This window comes from Heteronotia binoei, chromosome 5 (assembly GCF_032191835.1).
Source record: "Heteronotia binoei isolate CCM8104 ecotype False Entrance Well chromosome 5, APGP_CSIRO_Hbin_v1, whole genome shotgun sequence".
Classification (NCBI taxonomy): Eukaryota; Metazoa; Chordata; class Lepidosauria; order Squamata; family Gekkonidae; genus Heteronotia; species Heteronotia binoei.
This window is the reverse complement of record NC_083227.1, coordinates 43,581,198-43,607,751: the sequence shown is the minus strand read 5'-3', so window position 1 is coordinate 43,607,751 and position 26,554 is coordinate 43,581,198. Positions and strand designations below refer to the sequence as shown.

Below are 26,554 nucleotides of genomic sequence, written 5' to 3'. Positions count from 1 at the left end.
CATTAGTTCCTGGCATTGCCTCCGGGGATCCGGAGCGATGTTGAAAATGCGTGGAGGGTGGGGTGGAGTGGAGCTTAAATTGAGCCCTGCTTCAGCCGTTTAACCCATTTCCCGCGGGCTGTAACGTGTGAAGGGTAACGGAGTTGCTTTTCTGGTGGTGCTGTTGTTCCACGTGTGCAGCTCGAGTATGTGCATATATTTACACGACGATCCATTAGATGGACGATCCAAAGTCAGCTGCCACGGAGGGTGAACTCGAAAAGAGAAGATGGAAAAACGAATTGCCTTAAATCTGTGTAAGGTGCCACACAAAACCGCTTTTATTATATAGCCGACACGGTGGGGGCCCCGAAAGTTGACGCTGCCATCTGTTAGGTTTTAAGATGCTGCAATAGCTCCCTTTTGTTTTTGTTGTGAAGGCCTCCTACAGTTGTCCCACTGGAACTTAAATCAGTGTCACCGTTTTAGATGGAGATGTGTAGCAAGACAGGGATGAGGTTTCTGACTGCCCTGTCAAATTAAAAGCTTGCTTGCTTACGCTTATGCTGTATTGCATGCTGAACAGCATAACAAAATGTTACATGGCCAAGATTTGACCTAGAGTACATGCTAGTTTCTCATTTGTAAAATCTGCCTTTTTGTTTCCTATTTTCCGCAACTGTGTTTGTCTGTGCCCCGGGCACCTGTAGGGCTGTCCCTTTCCTCTGCACACTTCAGGATAAGAGCTCTTTGCAGCTTGCTCAACCTTCCACACTGATCTTCTGCAACTGTTCCGGCAGCAGTTGCTTGGCTTTAAGCGAGTGGATCGATTTTCTCCTTCCTTCTAATGGTTTGGGAGAAATCAAGGCTGCAGGGGTGTAGGAGACAACGGAATAATGTCAAACTATGGAGTTTTTTGTTTGCTGTGTCTTCAAAAATTCTTAAAGTACAAAACAAAATATCTGCTCAGAGGCTTAGTGAGGGCAGCAGGCTGGGCAGAGTGGAGGAGTCATGGCTAAGGAGAGCTTGGAGGGGGTCATGGCTCAGTGGTAGGGCATCTGCTTAGCATGCAGAAGCCCCAGATTCAGTCCCCAACATCTCCAGTTAAAAGGACCAAGCAGTAACTGATGTGAAAGACCTCTGCTTGAGACCTTGGAGAGCTGCTTACAATTTGAATAGACAGTACTGATCCTGATGGGCCAATGGTCTGCTTCAGTATGTGGCAGCTTCACTGACACTGATAGACTAGTGGTCTGTCTTAATATAAGGCAACTTCGTGTGACTTATAGCTTAAATCAGGGGTGGCCAAACAATGGCTTGGGAGCCACATGTGGTTCTCGAAGCCCCCATCGACCAATTTGGAGAGAGCATTTCTCTCTTTAAATCAATTCTCCAAGCCAGCAGTTTGGAGAATGCATTCAAAGTTAAAGTTGCTTTCTTTCCACCTCCCCCAATCTATTTGCCTTCCTTCCATCTGTCCATCTTATGGCTCTCAAACATCTGATGCTTATTCTGTGGCTCTTACGTTAAGCAAATTTGGCCACCCCTGGCCTAAACCATATTTGGACATTCAGGACTCATGATGGAGGAGAGTGTTGTTTACTGGCATGGGCTTCTACCCAGCAGGAGTCAATCTTCTGAGCTGGAGCGGTCCATCTGAACAGTGAGGACTTGGAATTATGGTGGTTGTATTTCAAGAGGACTGCAGTTACTCTTTATATGCCTAGGCCAGGGGTGTCAAACATGCGGCCTGAGGGCCGAATCAGGCCCCCAGAATGCTTCTGTCATGCCCCCAAGCAACTGGCTGTCATCTGCTTCCTTCTCCCCACCTCTTGCTTCCTTCTGCATAACAGCTTGCTTTGCAAGGCTTGCTCATTGCACAGGAGCTACAGAGCAAAGCCTCTATTTTCTCCATTGACTGGGGCTCCTTTGGGGATGAAGGGTGGGGAGGGAAAGCTTGCTTTGCCAGGCTCTCTCAATTGCACAGCAGAGCTACTGAGCCAAGCCTTTCTTCCTTGTATTGGCTGAGGGTCATCCCCCTCCTGGTCCCCTGGGGAAGGGAAGAAAGAGCCAGAGCTTCCTTTGCCCAGTTCCCTGGATCCCATGGGAGAAATACAAGAAAGCACCTTTAAGACCATCGAGTGCTAATGTTTTAAGCATGTTTTACCTTTTTAAAAAATCTTTAATTGTGTTTGTTTCCTTAATAAAGAGTGTATACTGCCTAATCTTAAATTAGAACACACATGGCCCAGCCCCAAAAAGCCTCATTTATGTTAGATTCGGCCCTCATAAAAAATGAGTTTGACACCCCTGGCCTAATTAGGTATTGTTTTTTGCAACAGAGCATGCAAGTCAGTTGCCAGAAGCTTTGTGCTGGGAGGGGGGCTAAAGGTGTACTGGAGTGGGAATAAGGGAGAATGGCTAGAATTGAAATAGAACTTCGTTTATTCAAAGGCATATATCCTGCCATTTGACTGAGACAGGTCACAGACAGCGCAACAAACAGCAATGCAAGAACTTGCCTGCAATATTATAGTGCAGTCAATAAATCCAGCTGGGAGCTCCAGAAATTCTCCTAAAGAGTTTTTGACCTGGCATCTAAAAATGGTTGAGAACACAGTGAAATAATCCTGAAGTTATTTAAGTGCATTTAATGCAAGCTTTAATTTTACAGAATGCGCCTGGTGCTTGTTGGTTATCACAGTCCTTTGTTTTTATCGGAGAGAACAACAATGGAAGGTGGAAGCAGGGAGATCTGTCTTGGCCAGCAGTTGAGCACCACGACTAGGGTTGCCAGCATCCAGGTAGCACCTGGACATCTTCCGCCATTGCAGTTCATCTCCGGATGGCCAAGATCAGTTCCCCTGGAGAAAATGGTTGCTTTGCAGGATGGACTCTATGGCATTATACCCAGGGCTTTTTTTGTAGCAGGAACTCCTTTGCATATTAGGCCACAACCCCCCTGATGTAGCCAGTCCTCCTGGAACTTACAGGATGCCTTGTAATAAGAGTCCTGTAAGCTCTTGGAGGATTGGCTACATCAGGGGTGTGTGGCCTAATATGCAAGGGAGTTCCTGCTAGGTCCCTCTCTCCCCAACCCCCCCCCCCCCCATGTCATGCTTCAACTCCAAAATCTCTAGGAGTTTCCCAACCTGGATCTGGCAATCCTAGCTACACAGTCAAGGGCTAAAGACAGCCTTTTAAAAAGATGATGTATCCCTGGGGGCAGACATCTCTGTGACTGTGGTCCTAGGGCAAAAGGCTTGGGCTAGGAGACGCCGCTTGGTGTAGTAGAGGCGAGCTGGAGCTCTGCTTGAACTTTGGCTCCTTTTAGAAATCATTGAGCGGTGAGTCATGCACATTTGTCTGCTCAAGAGGCACAGCGTATATGCGGAGAATTTGGGGAGCGGCGCAGCATCTCTGTGCCTTTGGAGATAGATTTGCTTCCCTCTGTCTGTCCTGTATTTTTCCTGATTGGTATGGCTCGTTTGAAAGTCTCCCTCGTAGGTGGGCGTGATAATACCAGAGACGGTCCAGTCCTCAGACCACAAGCGAATGATCCGTTCTGTTTGGTTCCCGGGCTTGCTTAGATCCAGGGATTAGCCTGGAAATGTATTTCTTTCTTTCGGGTTTTTTTTTTCTGTACAGGGCTTAGCTTTGGAATATGTGTAGTAATGAAAGGAATGGGTGCTTTGATCACATGTGCAGGATCTCTTCTCCCCCTCAGCATAGCATAACCAAAATAAATACACATCTGAGGATTGATGGCAGAGTGTTTAGACCAAAAGGGTAGATTTTTTTTCTCATCTCTTCCTTTGCTTGTTTTCCCTGGTCCCAGACAGTGGTTGAGGGATAGTGTTGGCTGACCCAATAACTTTGTGTTGGCCACCCCCTTGGAGATCACAGTGTGTTTTAACAGCAGGAGTGAAGGTTAGCGAATGCAGAATAAAGTCTGGGCAGCAGTAAGGGCTTTGAATCATCCCTGCTTAATTCATCCCGCTTCTTTTGTGCAATGCCTTCCTGCTGAAAACCGTGGGACTTCTTTTCAAGCAAGCGTGTGTAGGAGGTGGGGGGCTGATGCTTTTCCTTCATTGACCTTTGATTGCAAACTGTGGGCAGATTCATGTTTTTTGGGTGAATGAAGAAGCACTGCAACTATCTAACCCCCATCCTCCATTCCTGATCAGGAAAAGAAGCTGTTCTACTCTGTAGGCACCTGGCCCCCAAAACTCTGCTTTTAAGCCTGGAGGCAAAGTGATGGGAACAGCTTTTCCCTGCACCCTTCTTGGTCCTTCGTTCCAAACCGCTCTCCTTTCTCCCTCTTTGCCTGCTTTGCTTCTACCGGCCTTCTTTTGCCAAAGCCCTTATTATTTGGTTGCAAATCATACGCCTCCTTTCTCGAAACTTGTTAGAACTTTTTGGCCTCAAACTTGTTATGCAACGCAGAAGTGCATCGGCTGGTGTCAGCCTTCTTCCCTTGGAGTGAATTCAATTTGTTATGTCAGTGGGGGCTCAGCAGCTAGGCAGTGGTTGCTGCCACTCTGCTTTCCCCCTGGATTTCAGAAGAAAACACCTCCAGCAATGAGCGCAGAACAAAAAGATACCTCAGTAATGCCGTGTTTGCTGAGATTACAGGGATTTGGGGCTGGGGGGGCTTACTGGGGAAGAAAAGACAGTGGAGGCAGGGTTACCCAGCTCCAACTTGCTTGTCAAGTCTTCCCTGTAGCTGTTCCCTCCCCCAGCTTTTTTTGCAATGTGAAGGGGATCTCTGGTGGGATGGGGCGGTGGTCTCTAGCAATGGATGAGGAAGGCTCCATAGTGCTCCCCTGCCAAACTGAATTGTGGAGCAGGCCAAAGAACTGCAACAGCCAGGGCTCTTGTATTTCACAGCCTGCTCCTGTACCTGATTATTGACTAGGGGTCTTAGTATCTCTGGGACTTGATGCGTTTGTTCAGCAAAAGTGAAGGTTTCCAGCATCTCTTTTCCTTTATATGTTAGCCTTTCAGCTCTTCTTGCAATAGGTGTTAAAATACCAAGACTGCAGTTCCATGCCCTTGTCCTATGCAGGCTTGGAATCTCCAGTCTCCTTGCAGGGCCTGGTGTTCTAGGACAGGGGCGTCAAACATTCAGCCCCCAGGATGGAACTGAACTGTCCAGGGCTCTTATCTGGCCTGCAAAGTGCCAGATTAAACCCTGTGCAGGCCCCTAGGCAGTCAGAATCTTGGGGGCCCCCTCACAGATTATCTCAGAGTTGGAGCGCCCGCCGTACCACCCGTGGCCCCCACTGCAGTCTGCAGGCACCTTCTCAAAAGCCCCTTTAACAAAGCTGTGGGAGAGGAGAGGCACACTTGGAAACGACACCAGCAGCCACATGAGGCAAGTCAGGCAAAAAGTGGCTCAGTTGCTGACAGTGCGTGCAGGCTGGGAGGGCTGCAAGCAGGGGGGAAATGGGAGGGAAGCCAGTCTGGGGTCCCTAAAGGCCCATAAGTCAGTGCCTGCTTTGCCTAATTGTTAATCCTGTCCTGGGCCCGCAAGCAACTGGTGCTGTTCTCAGCCCATAAGGGAAAAGGGGCCTCAGGAGGACAAAAAGCGCCCTCTGGAGGTGAAACAGCCTCTGTCCAGCTTTTCTCTCAGTCCTCCGCATTAATGGGAAACACAGGAGGGACAAGAACTGGGGGTGGGGGGATCTAGGAGAGCCAGGCTTCTGTGGGTTCCCCAGTAAACCAGTTGCTCTCACTTCTAGAAATCAATATTAATAAATCAATAATATTGTTAATGGGGTTGTCCTTCATGAAGCTTTGCTGGGGGGGAAGTGTAGATGACTGGGGAAGGCAATGGCAAACCACCCTGTAAAAAGCAACGTCACCCCAGAGTCGGAAATGACTGGTGCTTGCATGGGGAGGGGGACGGACGGACGGACTACCTTTACCTTTTCATGAAGTTTATATCTCTGGTACATACCTGGCATTGCATTTTATGGCATACATGGCCTGGACCAAAAAACTGACATGTCAGATATGGCCCTCATAACAAATGAGTTTCACTTCTCAGGTTTCTCCTCCCAGTGGGTATCAGCCCTTGGAAACCGACGTAGTGGGTAGGCAGGAAGTGGTTTTTTTAGTGAATGAGGGCGAAACCCCTGCCAGACCCACATGAATAGGCATGAAGCTGCCTTATCCTGAATCATCAGTGTCAGGATCGTCTACTCAGACTGGCAGCAGCTCTCCAGGGTCTCAGAGAAAGATCTTTCACATCACTTGCTTCCTGGCCCTTTTTAAATGGAGATGCCAGAGATTAAAGCAGAGGCTTTTCCACTGAGCCACAGCCTCTTTCCCCATTTTCTTACCCCCCATTTGCTCTGTTCCAGGGGTGGCCAAACTGTGGTTTGGGAGCCACATGTGACTCTTTCACACATATTACGTGACTCTTGAATCCCCCACCATCCTATTGGACAACTTGGAGAAGGCATTTGTCTCTTTGAATCACTTCTCCAAGCCAAGCCAGCCAATAGCTTGGAGAATGCATTTAAAGTTGCTTTCTTTCCACCTCTCTCTCCTCCCTCCCTCAAACATCTGATGTTCATGTTAAACAGCTAACATTTTTTCGATGTGGCTCTTGTGTTTAGCAAGTTTGGCCACCCCTGCTCTGTGCCTTTGCTTTCACAGTTCTTTCATTAAACCAGCCCAGTGCAGTAGTTACAGTTTTGAGCTGGGACCTGGGGGTTAAATGTTCATATCCCCACTCTGCCATGAAGCTAGCTGGGTGACCTGGAAGCCCGTCACTCTTTCTCGGCCCAGCCCTCCTTTTAGGGTTGTCCTGAGGGTAAAATGTAGAAGGGAAGAATGTTATGGGACTCTCTGAGCTTCTCAAAGGAAGAGTGGGATGTAAATGTTCCTATTAAATAAAATCTCACATTTGTATATAGCCCAGATTTTGGCAGCAGAATACATTAGGCATGACTTAGTTTGCATAGCTTAGCAGAGCCGTTATGGGTGCCAGGCATGGGTCTTTCCTTTTGTGCGTGTCCCTCGGACTAGAAGCAGCTTTTTGACCTTCCTTTACCTGTTGTAAACCTGAGCCTTCAAATCAAGTCTGGCTTACCAGGCTCAAGTTAATAAAAAAGGAATTTTCTGTCAGCTTAGGGCTGAATCCTCCTGTCTCTGTTGAAGGGATAAGACAGCTGAGGTGCCAGCAACCACATTAATTTGGCCACCCTGCACACTCTTCCTCATGAGAGCACTGCTGCATTTTTAATATTTATTTGTTTTGGGGGTTTTTTAAAAAAAATCAGAGACCAATTTAAAACTCTTGGCCGTTCTCGTCGGACTGCAGGGCAGCTGGTGCTAGGGAATGCTGAGCAAGCAGTTCTAGCAATGCAGTGGAAGCCTCTGCATTAGATCAAGGGAAAGGTGGCTGGGTACTTTGTCCAGACGCATGCATGCTTAGCCATTTGGCTCTACTCTGCCGACAGTGTGTGGAGGGGGCATTCCAAGCGGACTGAAGATCGATGCAGGCTGAAGGACCTCATGGGGCTGGATTGGGGGGTGGGAACTCCTGGACATCTGTGCAGCAGATGCTGCATTTCTGCTACTAAGTTGCTTAAAGGCTATTTGACCCAGAGCCAAGCATTGGCTCAGCCCTTCTCGGCAAGGTAGACAGCAGCAAAAATGAATCCTTGGCGGAAACGTGAGTGTTCAAAGCGTGTGATTCTCTTTCCTCCAAATGTTTCATTGCAGTGCTTGGCAATTGTATAGTGTGCTTGGCATTCAGAGCCCTTCACCTACTTTGTGTTCTGGTCCTCACAACAGCCTTGCAAGTTAGGTTAGAATAATAGAGTTGGAAGGGATCCCCAGGGTCATCTTGTCGGGCTAGGCCTTGTTAGGCTGGGTCATGTGTGTGCCTATTTAAGAGTAGGTAGCAGAGATATAAACTTTATAAAGGACACAGACAAAAACAAAGGTTTTTTTTTAAAAAAAATGTAAAACATGCTTTAAAACATTAGCACTCATTGGTCTTAAAGGTGCTTGATTTGTATTTCTCTCAAGGGATCCAGGGAACTGGACAAAGGAAGCTCTGACTCTTTCCTTCCTCAGGGGCCGGGGGGGGGGGGGCGGGGAGCCTCAGCCAGTAGAAGGAAGAGAGGCATGGCTCAGTAGCTGTGTGATTGAGAGAGTCCAGCAAAGCAAGCTCTGCCTCTCCCCCTGTCCTCCCCAAGGGAGGAGCCTCAGCCAATGGAGAAAATAGAGGGGTTTTTCTCTGTAGCTCCTGTGCAATTGAGCAAGCCTTGCAAAGCAAACTGTTATGCAGAAGGAAGCAAAAGAGAGGGAGAAGGAAGCAGATGATAGCCAGTTGCTCAGGGGCCTGATAGGAGCCCTCCAAGGGCCTGATTTGGCCCCCAGGCCACATGTTTGACATCCCTGCTCTAAGCTGAGGTAGCTCACAGATTTTTATCCTCCAGTTCACACATTTTTGTCTTAGCTCAGGAAGGATTACCCCAGAGCACACTAATTTATGCAGTAACTCACAACTTTAATACCAGTAGCTCACAAAGTAGAATTTTTGCTCACAAGACTGCAGCTTAGAGGGAACATTGGTCTGTGCCACTGAACTGTTCTTCCCACCTCCTTCCATCACCAGAACTGGCTTCCAAAGGATCAGTTTCCACATGATCATTTCTATCTTTTTTTTAAAAAAAGGACATTATTTATGTTATTTTTTTCTTAACAGGATAACATCACAGCCTGCAGCTGTTTTTTCTTGGAGGGATCTGACCTCTTTGACTATGCATCTTTTCCAGCGTGAACAAGTTTATTATCCAGGTAAGAGCCTCTGGTCTTTTGGCTGCTCAGAAATTTTTGTATGGCATTTTCAATGCAAATCCTCCTTCCCATCCTTTAACCATTTATGATCTTATTCTTTATACAGTTGTGTAGAATCAGGGCCAGACTAGACATGATGGGCACATGAAAACCTCTGCATTATGTGTCAGTCCTTTGATCCATCAAGTTTGCCTACTCCTACGAGTAGCAGCTCTTCAGGATCTCAGGCAGAGGCTTTTCACATCTCCTATCAATCAGATGTTTTGAACTTGAAACCTTTTGCATATCAAGTGGATGCTCATCCATGGAGTCACAGCTCCTCCATCCTAGAGAGCCAGTTTGGTGTACTGGTTAAGTGTGCAGACTCTTATCTGGGAGAACCGGGTTTGACTTTCCACTCCTCCACTTGCAGCTGCTGGAATGGCCTTAGGTCAGTCATAGCTCTTGCAGAGTTGTCATTGAAAGGGCAGCTGCTGCAAGAGCTCTCTCTGCCCCAACCGCCTCGCAGGGTGTCTGTTGTGGGGGAAGAAGATAAAGAAGATTGTAAGCCGCTCTGAGACTCTGATTCAGAGAGGACGGGGTATAAATCCACAGTCTTCTACGGTCCTTCTTCACATGTGTCTTCCATTTGCATTTAAGCAGGAATGAGTGTCCCTGGTTTTTTTTAAACTGGAAATGGTGTGTATGGGTAAGGAGAGCTAAATCTTCTCTCCTCTGCCACGTTGTGCTCTCCATTATTTGTCGGAGCACACGTGGACGCACATGAAGCTGCCTTATACTGAATCAGACCATTAGTATTGTCTTCTCTGACTGGCAGCAGTGCTCCAGGGTCTCAGGTAGAGGTCTCTCCCATCACCTACTACCTGGCTATTTAAATTGGAGATGCCAGGGATTGAACCTGAGACCATCTGCATGCAGAGCCGAGGCTCTTCTACTGAAAAACGACTCCTCCCAAAGGGGAGGGACCATGACTAATTGGTAGAGCCTCTGCTTTGTATAGGGAAGGTCCCAGTTTCAATCCTTAGCATCTCTAGCTAAAAATGGATCAGATAACAGGCGTAAAAGTCTGTATCCTGAGACTCTGGAGAGCAGCTGCCAGTCAGAGTAGACAACACTGACTTCAATATACCTGTCTCAGTATAAGGCATCGTCATGCAAAACATTGTTTTCTTGCCTGGCTCATTTCTGTATTACAGAACACCAATACAGAAAGGAGAAGATGCTAAAAAAAAAAGTTTCAAACAACAGGAACAAATGAGGGTGGCTTTAACCTTCTTTACTGCATTTTCTGGGTTTTGTAAAAATAAATAAATCCTTCCTACCACACTTTACACATTAATACATTTCTTACCTCCTGTTTGAATTGAAAATGCATGCCATCTTTGGGGCAAGAAGCAACCCTAGCTTTTGCAACCAATGCAATACCTGCAGAATGTGCCAGTGTATGCTCTGTAAATGGTGAGCTACGGTCTTGAACCCCTTAGTCCCTAGACCCCTTGATCTCTTAACTAAATCTTTCCAGCGTCCTGGTTTATGGCCCTCTTGTGTAGGACCTACTAAGCTCTAATTCCTCACAATGACAGCCACGACCCTGGCACAACTTTAAACCCAAACTGCAGGCAGTTCCAGTGTCAAGAGCCGTCCACTGTGTAAATGCTATACGAGCGTTAATGTTGCCTGCAGATAAAATTCCTGCTTTTACTGCAACTCTCAGCCCACATCTGCCAAGTTTCCCCTGGGTGCTGAGCATGGCAGAAAAGGTACATTTTCTTCCCTCTGCCTCTTCCTAAAGAGTGTTGAAAGGCCTCCCCACAGAGCCAAAAGCTATTCCTGATCTGGGGACCTTCTTATCAATATTTTATGCATTCATTACTAAATTATGCAGCTCTCAGCTATTAAACTACTAAAGCTTCTAATTTTGTGAGGGGGAAGATAAATGAGCTGTAGAGGCCTTAGCTGCTGACAAGATTTAAAGCGGGGATTTATTGTACTCAGAGGGCCAGCCACAAATTAAAAGCACAGAGCAGAGGAAGAAGGGACTGGGTCTCTTAACTGGACTACGTGGCCACATGTAAGGCAGGTGAGCTGGACCAACACCTGTTTCACTTTCCTTCCTGAATCTCAAAAGACAGCTGCTGCTGTGGCTCTCTGTTCTTTATCTTCATCCTGATTTCATAATCAGTGGCTTGAAAGTTGACTTTGCTTGGGCCTCAGTGAAGAAGACTGCAGATTTATACCTCGACCTTTCTCTCAGAGACTCAGAGCAGCTTACAATCTCCTATATCTTCTCCCCCCACAACAGATACCCTGTGAGGTGGGTGGGGCTGAGAGAGCTCTCACAGCAGCTGCCCTTTCAAGGACAACTCCTGCAAGAGCTATGGCTGACCCAAGACCATTCCAGCAGCTGCAAGTGGAGGAGTGGGGGATCAAATTCGGTTCTCCCAGATAAGAGTCCGTGCACTTAACCACTACATCAAACTGGTGACCCCTTCAGCAAGGGGCCTTTATCCTGATCAACTGGCAACCCAATCTGCATGAGTGAAGTGAAGTGGTCTGGCCTTCTCCTGGAGCCCTAGTAGAAGGTTGGTGCACATAAATCAGCTGTTCACAGTAGTGAAAGAATGCACATTATCTGACCTGCTAGTATCAACATCTGCACATTATGCAACTGCTAAAAGCACAGCAGCTGATGGTAGCAAAGAAAGTTGGTAACCCTTCATGCAAACACTGACTCTTAGGAAGTAAAGAGACAAGTCCTTACACAACAAAGCCTTTTTTTAAAACTTATAAATCAAATTTTATTATAGACTCATTATAATTCATACCTATTCCAACAGAAAAGTGTACAACAATAACAAATCAAAAACAACACACAAAGCCTTGGTCTTCCCAAGGGGTCCATTTCTTTGCCTAGCCAGAGTAGGACTGGAGTCCAAAACAGGCAACAAACATAAGAACATAAGAGAAGTCCAACACTCTGTGTCACACAGTGGCCAAAATATATATATTTTTATATATCTTTTAAACCTCTATCATGTCACCCCGTAGGCGACGTTTCTCCAACCTAAAGATCCCCAAGCGTTTCAACCTTTCTTCATAGGGAAAGTGTTCCAACCCTTTAATCATTCTAGTTGCCCTTTTCTGGACTTTCTCCAATGCTATAATATCCTTTTTGAGGTGCGGCGACCAGAACTGCACACAGTACTCCAAATGAGACCGCACCATCAATTTATACAGGGGCATTATGATACTGGCTGATTTGTTTTCAATTCCCTTCCTAATAATTCCCAGCATGGCGTTGGCCTTTTTTATTGCAAACGCACACTGTCTTGACATTTTCATTGAGTTATCTACCACGACCCCAAGATCTCTCTCTTGGTCAATCTCTGCCAGTTCACACCCCATCAACTTGCATTTATAGCTAGGATTTTTGGACCCAATGTGTATTATTTTGCACTTGGCCACATTGAACCTCATCTGCCACGTTGACGCCCACTCACCCAGCCTCAACAGATCCCTTTGGAGTGCCTCACAATCCTCTCTGGTTCTCACCACCCTGAACGATTTAGTGTCATCTGCAAACTTGGCCACTTCAGTGCTCACTCCCAACTCCAAATCATTTATGAACAAGTTAAAGAGCATGGGACCCAGTACCGAGCCCTGTGGCTCCCCACTGCTTACCGTCCTCCACTGAGAAGACTGCCCATTTATACTCACTCTCTACTTCCTATTAATCAGCCAGTTTTTGATCCACAAGAGGACCTGTCCTTTTACTCCATGACTCTCGAGCTTTCTAAGGAGCCTTTGATGAGGAACTTTATCAAAAGCTTTCTGGAAGTCAAGGTAAACAACATCCATTGGGTCTCCTTTGTCCACATGTTTGTTCACCCCCTCAAAGAAATGTAACAGGTTAGTGAGGCAAGATCTTCCCTTGCAGAACCTATGCTGAGTCTTCCTCAATAACCCGTGTTCATCAATGTGCCTACTCATTCTGTCCTTGATAATGGTTTCTACCAACTTTCCCGGTATTGAAGTCAGACTGACTGGCCTGTAATTTCCCAGGTCTCCTCTGGAACCTTTTTTAAAGATGGGGGTGACATTTGCTACCTTCCAGTCCTCAGGAACGGAGGCAGATTTCAATGAAAGATTACAGATTTTTGTTAGAAGATCCACAAGTTCAACTTTGAGTTCTTTCAGAACTCTCGGATGTATGCCATCCGGACCCGGTGACTTATTAGTTTTTAATTTGTCTATCAGTTGTAGGACCTCCTCTTTTGTCACCTCAATCTGACTCAGGTCTTTCAATACCCCTTCCAAAATTAGTGGTTCTGGGGCGGGCAAAAAGTTCTCATCTTCCACAGTGAAGACGGAGGCAAAAAATTCATTTAGCTTCTCAGCCATTTCCCTATCCTCCTTCAGTAATCCTTTTACCCCATGGTCATCCAAGGGCCCCACTGCCTCCCTGGCTGGTTTTCTACTTCTAATATATTTGAAGAAATTTTTATTGTTGGTCTTTATGTTTTTTGCAATATGCTCCTCATAGTCCCTTTTTGCCTGCCTGATCACAGTCTTGCATTTGATTTGCCACAGCCTGTGTTCCCTTTTACTAATCTCACTTGGACTGGTTTTCCACCGCTTAAAGGAGTCCTTCTTACCTTTTACAGCTTCCATTACTTTGTTTGTTAACCACGCAGGCCTTTTCTTATGCCTGTTTGTGCCTTTCCTAACTTGTGGTATGTATTTTATCTGAGCTTCTAGGATTATAGTTTTAAATAGCATCCAAGCTTCCCCAAAGGTTTTGACCGTATGTACCTTTTTTTTCAGTTTCTTCCTCACATGCCTCCTCATCTCAGTGTATTTACCCCTTTTAAAGTTAAACGTGGTTGTGGCGGTCTTTTTGGACAACTCTCTATTTATACAAACGGTGAAATCAATAACATTATGGTCACTGCTCCCAAGTGGCGCAATCACTTTTACATCTCTCACCAAGTCTTGGGCATTACTTAGGACCAAATCCAGGATCGCCCCACCCCTGGTAGGTTCTGAGACCATCTGCTCCATAGCACAGTCATTGAGAGCATCAAGAAACTCAATCTCTTTCTCTCGACCAGAACACATATTGACCCAATCAATCTGCGGGTAGTTAAAATGACCTATTACAACACAGTTTTTACGTTTAGCTGCTATCTTTAAGCCTTCCATCATATTATAATCGTCCTCTCTCTTTTGATTTGGTGGGCAATAACAAACTCCCATAGTTAAATTTCCTTTTGGGCCCTCTATTTCAACGCAAAGCATTTCTAAAAGTGAATCTAATTCTCTGATCTCAGTCTTACTGGACCGTATATCCTCTCTGACATACAGAGCCACCCCACCTCCAACCCTTCCCTCCCTATCCTTCCGATATAGCTTATATCCAGGAATCACCGTGTCCCACTGATTCTCCTCATTCCACCAAGTTTCTTAAATTCCCACAATGTCTATGTTTTCTCCCAACACTAAACATTCCAATTCACCAATTTTACTTCAAACACTTCTAGCATTTGCATACAAACATCTATAATTTCCCAGGCGAGCTAGGCCCGCCACCTTCCTCCTGCCGCCTCGAGACTCTGGCAGACAGTCCATATTGTTTGTCACCTTCACAGTGGACAACTCTGGTCCATTACCCGGTAGAAAAATAGCAGCTAACCCTTCATCTCTTTGAGACGAGTCCTCCCGAACCAGAGACATTTCATCTCCTGTCGGCTTTCCACCAAGATTTAGTTTAAAAACTGCTCTGCCACCTTTTTGATTTTAAGCGCCAGCAGCCTGGTTCCATCCGGGGACTAGTGGAGACCGTCTCTTTTGTACAGCTCCCGCTTGTTCCAGAAAGCATCCCAGTGCCTAACAAACTTAAAGCCTTCCTCCTTACACCATCGTCTCATCCACACATTGAGACTTCTAATTTGTGCCTGTCTCTCCTGCCCTGCACGTGGAACAGGTAGCACTTCTGAGAAGGCTACCTTGGAGGTCCTGGCCTTAAGTCTCCCGCCTAGCAGCCTAAATTTTTCCTCCAGGACCTCACGACTGCATTTCCCCACATCGTTGGTGCCAACATGCACCACGACCACAGGCTCCTCCCCAGCACTGTCTATCTACTACAACTTGCGTAATGTCCGCTACCTTCGCACCAGGCAGGCAAGTCACCATACGGTCAGTACGCGGTTTCGCCACCCAGCTGTCTACTTGCCTAAGGATCGAATCACCAACTACCAAAGCCCCCCCTCTCCCCCTGCTCAGGGATGGTTCCTTGGCGCGAAAGGATACCCGCTCACCAACCGAAGAAGAGGTCCCTTCTAAGGGTGCATTCCCCTTGTCCTCAGCCCGGTGCCCTGTTCCCTCTCGACCCTCACGCTCTCTGGCAGCAACGGGGCTGCTACGTTCAGAGCGGGGCTCATCTAATACGCCCCCGAGAGTCTTTCCCAAGTGCTTAACTGACCGTCTCTGCTTCTCCAGGGCAGTCACCTCGGCCTCAAGGGTACGAACTCGTTCCCTGAGGACCAGGAGCTCCTTGCATCGAGCACACACCCAAGACTTCTGTCCTTTGGGCAGATAGTCATTCATGTGACAGTCAGTGCAAAACACTGGAAAGCCCCCACCCCCCTGCTGGCATTCTATCTTCATTATATATATATATATATATATATATATATATATATATATATATATATATATAAATCTCTTTCACCCTTAGGCCAGTCAACCAAACAAAGAGCAGTCAACCAAACAAAGAGCAGTTCCCCAGCTATCACACCTTAGAATTTTAGGCAGCTCCACAAACCTTAGAATGAAGTCCTTCAAAACTCAGAAATTTTCAGCAATTTCTCCAGCTGTCTCAGCTATCAGAGCTGCTCTGCTCCTCTCAGACCTCTGTGAGATGTGCTCAGCCTTTGGCAAGGCGCAGCTTAAAATGCAAAGAGGTGGAGCAGAGGCACTCCTCAGCAATCAGCAGCAATCACTCTCAATCTCTTTCACCCTTAGGCCAGTCAACCAAACAAAGAGCAGTTCCCCAGCTATCACACCTTAGAATTTTAGGCAGCCCCACAAACCTTAGAATGAAGTCCTTCAAAACTCAGAAATTCTCAGCAATTTCTCCAGCTGTCTCAGCTATCAGAGCTGCTCTGCTCCTCTCAGACCTCTGTTAGATTCTCTCTGACATACAGAGCCACCCCACCTCCAACCCTTCCCTCCCTATCCTTCCGATATAACTTATATCCAGGAATCATCGTGTCCCACTGATTCTCCTCATTCCACCAAGTTTCTGAAATTCCCACAATGTCTATGTTTTCTCCAAACACTAAACATTCCAATTCACCAATTTTACTTCAAACACTTCTAGCATTTGTATACAAACATCTATAATTTCCCAGGCAAGCTAGGCCCACAACCTTCCTCCTGCCACCTCGAGACTTTGGCAGACAGTCCATACTGTTTGTCACCATCACAGTGGACAACTCAGATCCATTACCCGGTAGAAAAGTAACAGCTAACCCTTCATCTTTTTGAGATGAGTCCTCCCAAACCAGAGACATTTCATCTCCTATCGGCTTTCCACTAAGATTTAGTTTAAAAACTGCTCTGCCACCTTTTTGATTTTAAGCGCCAGCAGCGTGGTTCCATCTGGGGACAAGTGGAAACCATCTCTTTTGTACAGCTCCCGCTTGTTCCAGAAAGCATCCCAGTGCCTAACAAACTTAAAGCCTTCCTCCTTACACCATCGTCTCATCCACACATTGAGACTTCTAATTTGTTCCTGTCTCTCCTGCCCTGCACGTGGAACAGGTAGCACTTCTGAGAAGGCTACCTTGGAGGTCCTGGCCTTAAGTCTCCTGCCTAGCAGCCTAAATTTTTCCTCCAGGACCTCACAACTGCATTTCCCCATATCTGTGGTGCCAACATGCACCACGACCACTGGCTCCTCCCCAGCACTGTCTATCAGCCTATCTACAACTTGCGTAATGTCTGCTACCTTCGCACCAGGCAGGCAAGTCACCATACGGTCAGTATGCGGTTTTGTCACCCAGCTATCTACTTGCCTAAGGATCGAATCACCAACTACCAAGACCCCCCCTCTCTCCCTGCCCAGGGATGGTTCCTTGGCGCGAAAGGATTCCTGCTCACCAACTGAAGAAGAAGTCCCTTCTAAGGGCGCATTCCCCTCATCCACAGCACGGTGCCCTGCTCCCTCTCGACCCTCACGCTCCCTGGCAGCAACGGGGCTGCCACGTTCAGAGCGGGGCTCATCTAATACGCCCCTGAGAGTCTTCCCTGAGTGCCTCACTGACCATCTCTGCTTCTCCAGGGCAGTCACCTCCGCCTCAAGGGTACGAACTCGTTCCCTGAGGACCAGGAGCTCCTTGCATCGAGGACACACCCAAGACTTCTGTCCTTTGGGCAGATAGTCATACATGTGACACTCAGTGCAAAACACTACAAAGATCACTGATTCTTGTCAATCTGTAAAAGGATAAATGGAACTGCAGTTGCAGTTTGGATCTGGTCTCCACAAGAAGTGGGGAGGGTTAGTCTTAACCTGGATAGTCAAAGCAAGGCGGATCTCAGCTGATCTCCGAAGTTAAGCAGGGTCGACTCTGGCAATTACTTGGATGAGAGACCTTGGAATACAAGCAGTCAGGAGGCAGGGGCAGGCTTTATTCAGCCACCTCCCTGAATATCCTCCAGTAGGGATCAGTCACCAGAGGTCGCCATGACTTCCAGATGCACACATGCACATAAAAACACAAAAATGGCAAAAAAAGAAGAAGAAATGGGGGGGGGGGAGGGACATTAATCCTTCAAGCCCTGCTTGGCTTCACTGATTGAAACTACGTTTCTTATGCTGTGTTTGGAAAAAACAAGATGGTTTGTTAAAGGGCACTTCTCTTTCCCGATAGAGCAGGGAGCTTTTGATTGGTAGAATTCAAGCAGTTCCCCCCCACACCCTTTCCTTTCCTCATATCCTTAATTTTAATCAGGGCTGTGCACATATACAATTTACTTTAAAAAAAAAAAAAAAAGATGTCATAAGTGTTTTGGTGCCAAGAGTCGATTCATGCATGCGTATATATCTATCAGTAGCCTCATCTTTGCCAGAGATGAAATTGGGTGTGTGAATTGCTTTTTGTTTTTTAGGTGTGAAAGCTCTCCCAAGTGGTTTTTAGAGACTGGTTTCACACCTGCAAGTCTGTCTAGTGCTATACTTATCAAGTTTTAACATGGACATTCCAGCTCATTCTGAGGGGTTCAAAGTGAAGACTTAATTTGGGCTGAAGAGAGTTGTATATTTGCTTGTCATTGTACCTACTCTGTATTGTTCTCTGCATGAACACAACTTTCTACATGCAGGACATACTAAGAGCCCCTTCAGCCGCAAGTTGCAGTCTCTTCTGAATCACTGCATGGGTCCTGTGCATGCATTAGAAGCACTAAAGAGTTATGTGATACTTTTTTGATCTCTCAAGTGGTGGAGCTGTTGCTGGGATCAGTTCTGCCTTACAGGAATGTAACCCTGGAAGGTGCTGCTAAAATGTGGGATCTGCAGAAGGCCTCCACCCCTTTGACATTTGCCTCCTATCAGTTCATTACTGTCTGATTTCTGAGATAATAGCCACAGTGCCTGTAACACTTTGAAATGAGCTTATTAAGAAAAAATGTTCCCTGAGTCTAAATTCCTGTGTGATGTGTTAGTGACTCTTTGTCTTTGTCATGCTGGAAGCAGCTGGCTCACACTTCCTTGTAGCCAAAGATTGTGGTGTTTATGTTGCATTTGGGGGACATTAAAAAAGATAGCTTCATGCAGTGGAAGGCTGATTATCTGCTGCAGCCGCAGTTAAAACTGCAGCTTGTTGGTCATATTTGGAAGGGGAGAGCTTTCTTGGCACATAGTTAACAGAGCTGCATGCATGCATCAGTGGACTTTGCACTGTCACTACAGTGAATGACTGCTATAATACAGTAGTGCAACCATGTTTGGATGCAGTCCAGGTTTCACTTAGGTTGCCTTCCCAGGCTACTACTGAGCAAATGCAGTCTGTGGGAAGGGAGCAGGGACTTAGGGCTGGCCTGGCCTCCTCCTGACTCTCACTGTATCTTCTGCTGAGCTTCCTTGCTGTTGCAGCTTGGCAGGAAATGTGTTTTGGAGTAGTCTCTCCTCTTAAGCACAGTTCACAGTCTCTTAGAGCTCCACGATGCTTTGTCTTCCTCCTTTGTGGGCCTATTGAGTCCCATTGAGGTGTCTGTGATCTGTTTGACAAAGGCCATCCTAGTGCATGACCCAGGGTACCAGCAGTTGGTATTGCTTTCTGGAGTTAGTAGGCTGGCCTTAATTTGACTGCTGCTCTTAAAACTTCTGGGAACTTTGCAGAATGAGTGAAGCAGCTTCCTTCATCCCTTAGGTTCTACTTGGAGGGACTGCGGCTCAGTGGTAGAACCTCTGCTTGGCATGCACAAAGTCTCGGCTTCAATCCCATCATCTCCAGTTAAAATGATTAGGGAGGAGGTCATGTGAAGGATTGCACCCAAGAGCATCTGCTGGTCAGAAAACACAATATGGATCTTAGCCCTGACCTGGATAGCGCAGGCAAGCTTGGTCTCATCAGATCTTAAAAGTTAAGCAGGGTCAACGCTGGCAAGTACTTGGATGAGAGACCTCCTTGGAAGACCAGGAGTCGGGGGGGACAGGGGCAGGCTTTATTCTGCCACCTCTCTGAATATCCTCCAGGCCCACCAGTAGGGGTCAGTCACCAAAGATCACCATGACTTCTAGGTGCACACAACCACAATTACAAAAACACCAAAAAAGAAAACACGACATGGATCTTGATAGACCAAAGGTCTGACAGTATAAGGCAGCCTGAATTTCTTTGCAGTGGGGCTGTGTCCTTTAAGCATCCAGTTTAACCACCTTTTGTCTATACACAAAGTTGAAGAAAATGGTAACTGGCTTATGTTACCTGATCTTGGGGTAAGCACCAACAAGGAGCTGGAAACAGTTTTTTCTCTGGGCAGCGTTATGGAGGACCCATGATTGTATCCCCCCGCCCCTCTGTGATGCATGATTAACTTAATGGAACTCACTGCCACTGGATGCAGCCACCTGGAGATGCACCATATGCATCTTCTAAATAAATAAATGCTGCTGCTAGTTCACGTAGCTTTCAAAGGGAATCAAACCCATTCCTGGGGGATGGGTCCCTCAATGGCTTTTAGCCTGATAGATAAATAGAACCTCCACATTCAGAGGCCATATACCTCTCTGAATGCCATTTGACAAGGTCAGGGGTGGAATTCTTGGAGGATTGGCTACATCAGGGGTGTGTGCCCTAATATGCAAAGGAGCTCCTGCTAGAATTCCACCCCTGGACAAGGTCCAAGTATGGCTTTGCCCTTGGTGGTCCCTCTGCTTGTGGACTTTCTAGGGCACTTGGTTGACCGCAGAAACAAGATGCTGACCTTGACTGGATCCAGCCTGTACCAGCTCCCCTGACGCTTCCCTTTATCAGTGCTGGGCCAGTCATGGGCAAGCGGGTTCTGTGGGGAAGGCCTCGGTGGGCCAGATGCAGGCTGTGTTTTTCAGCTTCAATCTGTGTGACATGCAGAGTTGATGCCGAATGTGGTTAGTTCTAGTCTGAAGCTCAGGCTGCCTGAAGCCTTCTCCAGTTGATGAATCTGGGATTGTTGCCTGAACATAAAGGGCAGCATGAGGTCTGATGGACAATTTAGGAGAGGCTTCCTGTAATCCAGCATGACCTGTTGTTCTCGTCAGCCAAATGCCTTAAATCAGGGGTGGCCAACGGTAGCTCTCCAGATGTTTTTTGCCTACAACTCCCATCAGCCCCAGCCATTGGCCATGCTGACTGGGGCTGATGGGAGTTGTAGGCAATAAACATCTGGAGGGCTACCGTTGGCCACCCCTGCCTTAAATGCTTCTAATGGCAATCATGAGTAATATTATTCCCTCTTTTCTGCTTTCTCTTTCTCTCTTCCCTGCCCTTTCCCTTGAAGACTTCCCAGCAGCAGGACCTCTCATCAGTAGAAAGACCTGAGAGGCACAAACTGGAAGAGGGCTTTCTGTGAGCACCCTGCGGCCCAAAACTGGCTGATACTTGATGCTGAGCTCCCAACATTTGAGGCCTGGCCTGGGCATCCAGAGAGACCTTCGATACAGCCCTAGGCATTCTGGGTAGGAATGGTTCCCTTCCTGCTGAAACCAGCATCCCTCGGGCATCTTGGTACCACTCACTGGCTCCTTCAGCACATCCTGGACTTTTCCGGCAGTTTTATCAGCTTCTTTTTCCACCCATGCCTCGTAGATGTGGAGTTTCAGCGGCAGAGGAAGTAGGACCTCCTGCTTCTCTCAGGCCTGTCCCTCCGGATCCCCACAGGACGGCGTGGAAGACTACCAGGCCAAGACGCCAAGTCTATACAGGGACTGTTACCATGTCTGCCTCCTGAGATGCCCGGCCGTGGGGCAAAATGGAAGCTGCCAATGCCAAATCCTTCTTCTGGGAGACTTTCCCCCCGCTGCCCACTTGTTGCGTGTACTGCAGCCCAGCCTATCAGGACGGGCACCTCTTTGTGGTGGGGGGCTGCAGTCAGCAGGCATTTCCCCTGGACACTGTGGAAATGTTGGATATCGTTTCCCAGAAGTGGCTTTCACTGCCGCCTATGCCTACACCTCGGGCAGGGGCAGCCACAGCAATGCTGGGCAAGCAACTGATGGTGATTGGAGGGGTGGACTCTACACAGAGCCCTCTGGCGTCAGTTGAAGTCTACAACGTGGACGAAGGCAAGTGGGAGAAGAAAGCGGACCTTGCACAGGCTTCCATGGGCATCTCTGCAGTTGAGAAAGGTAAGGTAGGTAGGGATCTACTGTACAAGTTGTTTGGGTGGTCCAGGCTTGCCTGATCGCGTTAGATCTCAGAAGCAATATGCTGTTGGGTGGTTTTGCTGCCTATGTCTGTAAGATTGTTTACTGTGCTGCTCCCGTTTTGTAATGTCTGTTTTTATGATGTTATTTTAACTTCGTTGTTTTACTGTTGTCAGCTGCCCTGAGCCTGCTTGCGGGATATAATTATGGATGGTCAGCCCTGGATAGTACTTGGATGGGAGACCACCAAGAAAGTCCAGGGTTGCTACATAGAGGCCGACAATAGCAAACCACCTCTGTTCATGTCTTGCCTTGGAAACCCTAAGGGCTCACCTTAAGTTAGCTACAACTTAACAGCACTTGCCACCAGTGTTCCCTCTAAGCTGTGGAGTCTTGTGAGCAAAAATTGTACTTTGTGAGCTACTGGCATTAAAGTTGTGAGCTACTGCATAAATTAGTTTGCTCTGAGGCCATTTTTCCTGAGCTAAGACAAAAATGTGTGAGCTGGAGGCTAAAAACTGTGAGCTAGCTCACACTAACTCAGCTTTGAGGGAACATTGCTTGCCACCATGGTTTACAGTGATGTTGGGTTAGAATCTCACAGTATTTTAAGGAGAATGATTGTTAGTCCTACGCAGAACTCATGTGGTATAGAGATTTTAAAATAAAAATTAATTGCAACTCCCACAGAAAGACCAGGTTCAAATCTCCACCCTGCCATGAAGTTTGCTAGATGACCTCGGGCTGGTCACACACTCTCACAGTTGCTGTAGGGATAAAATGGAAGAGGGGGAAGGAAAAAACAAGTGTGCTGCACTGAATTCCTCAGAGGAAAGGCAGGATAAAAGTAAACTCAAGCACTTCTTTTAAAGAAGATGATTTCCACTTGTAATGTGGGAATCAAGCAAAAGAAGCTTGCCTGTGTGGCATTTGTATGCCCATGGTGTCTCTTTCAGCCCCTGCATTTGTACTATTACCACACCAGCATTGTATCTTCCTGAGCTGTGAATCCCCTGATGTGCAAACAGGCTGGTTTAACAGTGTGCAATATGGACATAAACAGTGCTACATTGGGTAAGCTCTTCTTGCTCCTCCAGCATCATGTTTAACTTGGATCTAAGATTTGGGTCTTCGTGTAATCCTGTGCAGAGTTACATATCTATCTTTGAGGCTTAAAGAGGTAAGTAGCCATTTGCCCAATCACCTGTGGTGTATGGAAGTTGCTTTCAGGTGAGCAAGTGGACACTACAAATGCTGTGGCATGGCTTTTATTATTATTATTTCTTTTTGGCCACAAATAAAGTCAGAAAAGTATGCCTGAGCAAACTGGCAAGTAGGTGTTTCCTGTAGGGCTGTGAACATGTTGCAGAGCGTGCAGTAGTAACCTGGAAAGACATTGACCTGCGCCAGTAATATACTGTTGGCTCATGCAGTTGACAGTGTTGGGTTTTTGCTGATAGTAAATTGTTGCAGAAAGCATGACACACTTTCAGGGTATCTGATCTCCATTTTTGATATGTTGTTCCTCTCCACTCTCTGCTGCAGTCTTTGAATTCTAGGCTTTGCTCCCTCCCTCTCATTTTTTCTTTTTTTAACTACAGTGATTCATACCATTGGGAGTAGATTCAAAAGCCTTATCTGATAGAGTGTAAATAGCTAATGATTTGATTTCTGAAAATTTGAATGTAAACATTATCAATCTACCTGATTTTTTAAAAGTCAATTGTATTAACATAGTAGGCAATAGGTAATATGAACATATGAACCTGCCTTATACGGAATTAGGCCCTCAGTCCATCAAAGTCAGTATTGTCTACTCAGACTGGCAGCGGCTCTCCAGGGTCTCAAGCTATTTGCCTGGACCCTTTTTAGTTGAAGATGCCGGGAATTGAACCTGGGACCTTCTGTTTAACAAGTAGTTTCTCTACCAATGAGCCACCGTCCCTCCCCTAATATTTCAGGTAGTAATGAAAAGAAAAAGGCTTGTAAAATCTGCCTGTTTATTTTGCTATTAAAATCTGACCTTACTGAAATTATTCACACGAGCACATGAAGGTGTGCCTTATAGAAGAAGAAGAAGATGATGATATTGGATTTATATCCCGCCCTCCACTCCGAAGAGTCTCAGAGCGGCTCACAATCTCCTTTACCTTCCTCCCCCACAACAGACACCCTGTGAGGTGGGTGGGGCTGGAGAGGGCTCTCACAGCAGCTGCCCTTTCAAGGACAACCTCTGCCAGAGCTATGGCTGACCCAAGGCCATTCCAGCAGGTGCAAGTGGAGGAGTGGGGAATCAAACCCGGTTCTCCCAGATAAGAGTCCACACACTTAACCACTACACCAAACTGAGTCAGGCCTTTGTATTGTCCAGTACTGTCTACTCTGGCTGGCCAGCTGCTCTCTAGGGTCTCAGGCTGAGGTCTTTCGCATCACCTGACACCTTTTTTTAGCTGGAGATGTTGGGGGTTGAACCTGGGACCTTCTGCATGCCATCAAACAGTGCTCTGCCACTGAGCCACAGCCCCTTCCCACTGTAATTGGTTGATGCTTTTGTCAGCATGACTAAAATTTCATATCATTTCTTTACTCTTTTTAAAATGCAGTTTCATTAAACTTAAATTGACACTACAGATCTGCAACTTTCTTCATGGTCTCCTACCCACACACCAACCTTGTTAGGTTGGTTAGGCTCAGGGGGAAGGGGCTCTGAATGTCTCCTTTTCACACAAAAGTATAATTGCCCACAAGACTGCAAAGGTGGCTCAGATCCCATTTTATTGCATTTGGAATCACAGGGGTTGTAACTTCGTTTGTACATGGGAAAACGAGTGGCAGTCCCCCCCCCCCTCCAGAGTAATAGCATGAGATCTAGTCTGGAAGTCAAATGCATTAACTTAAAGATGATTCTGACTGGCTGAGTGCCCAGCTACCACGGAAGGAGGGAGCTGTCTTAATTCAGGACTGTGTGTACTCCTGGTCAGGAAAGTCTGCAAGTGAATCACGTTGACGCAACACCTTGCTCTTCCTCCTGGTGAGGTAGGGCAAGGAGTTATGCTGGAAACCAAACCCAAGTCCCTGCTCCTGGAAATCCTTTTCACTGTCTGTCTCCCTCAGTTCACAGATGCATACGCACACTTAGGTTTGAGGAAGGGGCGACTCCTGGAGAAATCTCCAGCAATGATGTTTTCCAGCCTATTTTCACAGCCGTTTTAAGTGAAAGCAAAATGAGAATTGTTTTTTCTCAGATCAGGTTTTCTTATTATGTGGATTGACTCTTAGCATGTCATTCAGAGTGAGGTTGGCCAAACAATCTCAGCTACCTAAGAGCCATTTCACAGAGGCCTCTGTCTCAGCCTAACTTACCTCACAAGGTTATTTTGTTTATTTATTTAGTTCCTTTATCCCACCTTGCTTTTCCATGAGGACTCAAAGCAGCTTACACCATTCTCCTCTTCTCTATTCTGCCCTCATAACAACCTTGTGAGGTAGGTTAGTCTTGGAGAGAATGGCTGGACTAGACTAAAGTTACCCAGCAAGCTTTCATGGTAGAACAGGGGTTCAAACAACCTAGTCCAGGGGTGGCCAAACTCACTTAATGTAAGAGCCACATATAATAAATGTCAGATGTTCACTTAATGTAAGAGCCACATATAATAAATGTCAGATGTTCACTTAATGTAAGAGCCACATATAATAAATGTCAGATGTTTGAGAGCTGGAAGGAAGGCAGGCAAATAGAGGTGGAAAGAAAACAACTTTAATGCATTCTCCAAGCCGCTGGCTAGCTTGGCTTGGCTTGATTTTAAGAGAGAAATGCCTTCTCCAAGCTGGCCAATGGGGCAGTGGGGGCTTCGAGAGCCACACAATATATGTGAAAGAGCCACATGTGGCTCCCGAGCAGCAGCTTGGCCACTCCTGTCCTAGTCCAATATTCTGAGCACTATACCAAAGGACAGGATAAAAATATAGGTGGATAACTAAGGGTAGTCAGACAAACTGACTTTAAATGTTACCCAGCTCTTAATGATAGAGTACCAGTTAATCGAGATTAAAAACATAAATAAAGATGGGAGCAACCCCCACCCCAAAGAAATTTTAAACCAGAGATATTGATCATTGACCCCGAGCCTTAATACATGCAAAGCAATTGCCCTGCCATTGATCTGAGGCTTTTCTTTGTGGGTAGAAACATTGATTTTCTTCGTCCTCTGTTCAATAATTTTTACATCACAACCAGACAGTCCATATCTATAGATCCTACCAGCAGAGAAGTTCATCATTCAAAAATGCAGCAGCCACACTCTGAAAGGGCCACTGTTTTTTAAAATTTATTTATAACATACTGCACTCCATCATCGTTGAGGGTGGCTGTATTAACAGTTCTAGGCAATTTAGCCAGCCTATAGAAAAAGAGAACATTGATTTGGGTAGGAAACATCGCTCCAATGAAGAGCAGAAGGACTTGGCAAGGATAATAGAACAGGGTAGTGGTGGGGGGAATGATGTGTGTGTCAGTTTTTACCTTGTTTAGTCATGACAGCCTTGTTTCACAATCCACAGTCTGTAGAATAAATATTTCAGCTGCCAGTATGGAGTGTCCCAGGGGGAAGGTTACACATAGGTGACTTGGCCAATACAAAGCAGCAGTAAATAATTTATTGGTTTCATCTCGCCATTCACCTTAATTATACAGTATTTAATTGCACTGTAAGAGCCCTTAATGTCAACTGAAGTGATCTTTTGGTACACTTTGGGGAAAAATATTTATTACATACACGGATCCAATTTTCTCTTTGTTATGCTAATTGCTGGAATAAGTTGAGCTTTTGCATTGCTACCTGGTTT

General features: G+C 46.4%; 1 protein-coding gene across 2 annotated transcripts in view; it reads left to right on the top strand.

Annotated features, from left to right (window-relative positions):
• The first annotated feature begins 8,705 nt into the window (after positions 1-8,705).
• KLHDC8B (kelch domain containing 8B) overlaps positions 8,706-26,554 on the top strand; it is a 30,087-nt gene continuing 12,238 nt past the window's right edge. The window contains exons 1-2 of one of the 2 annotated variants that reach the window (XM_060239357.1): positions 8,706-8,799; positions 20,860-21,691. In XM_060239357.1, coding sequence (XP_060095340.1) covers positions 21,316-21,691 — 376 coding nt within the window. In that variant the 5' untranslated portion in view covers positions 8,706-8,799; positions 20,860-21,315. Of the gene's footprint in view, positions 8,800-20,844; positions 21,692-26,554 lie in introns of both variants that reach the window. The other variant, XM_060239356.1, reaches the window with a different exon arrangement.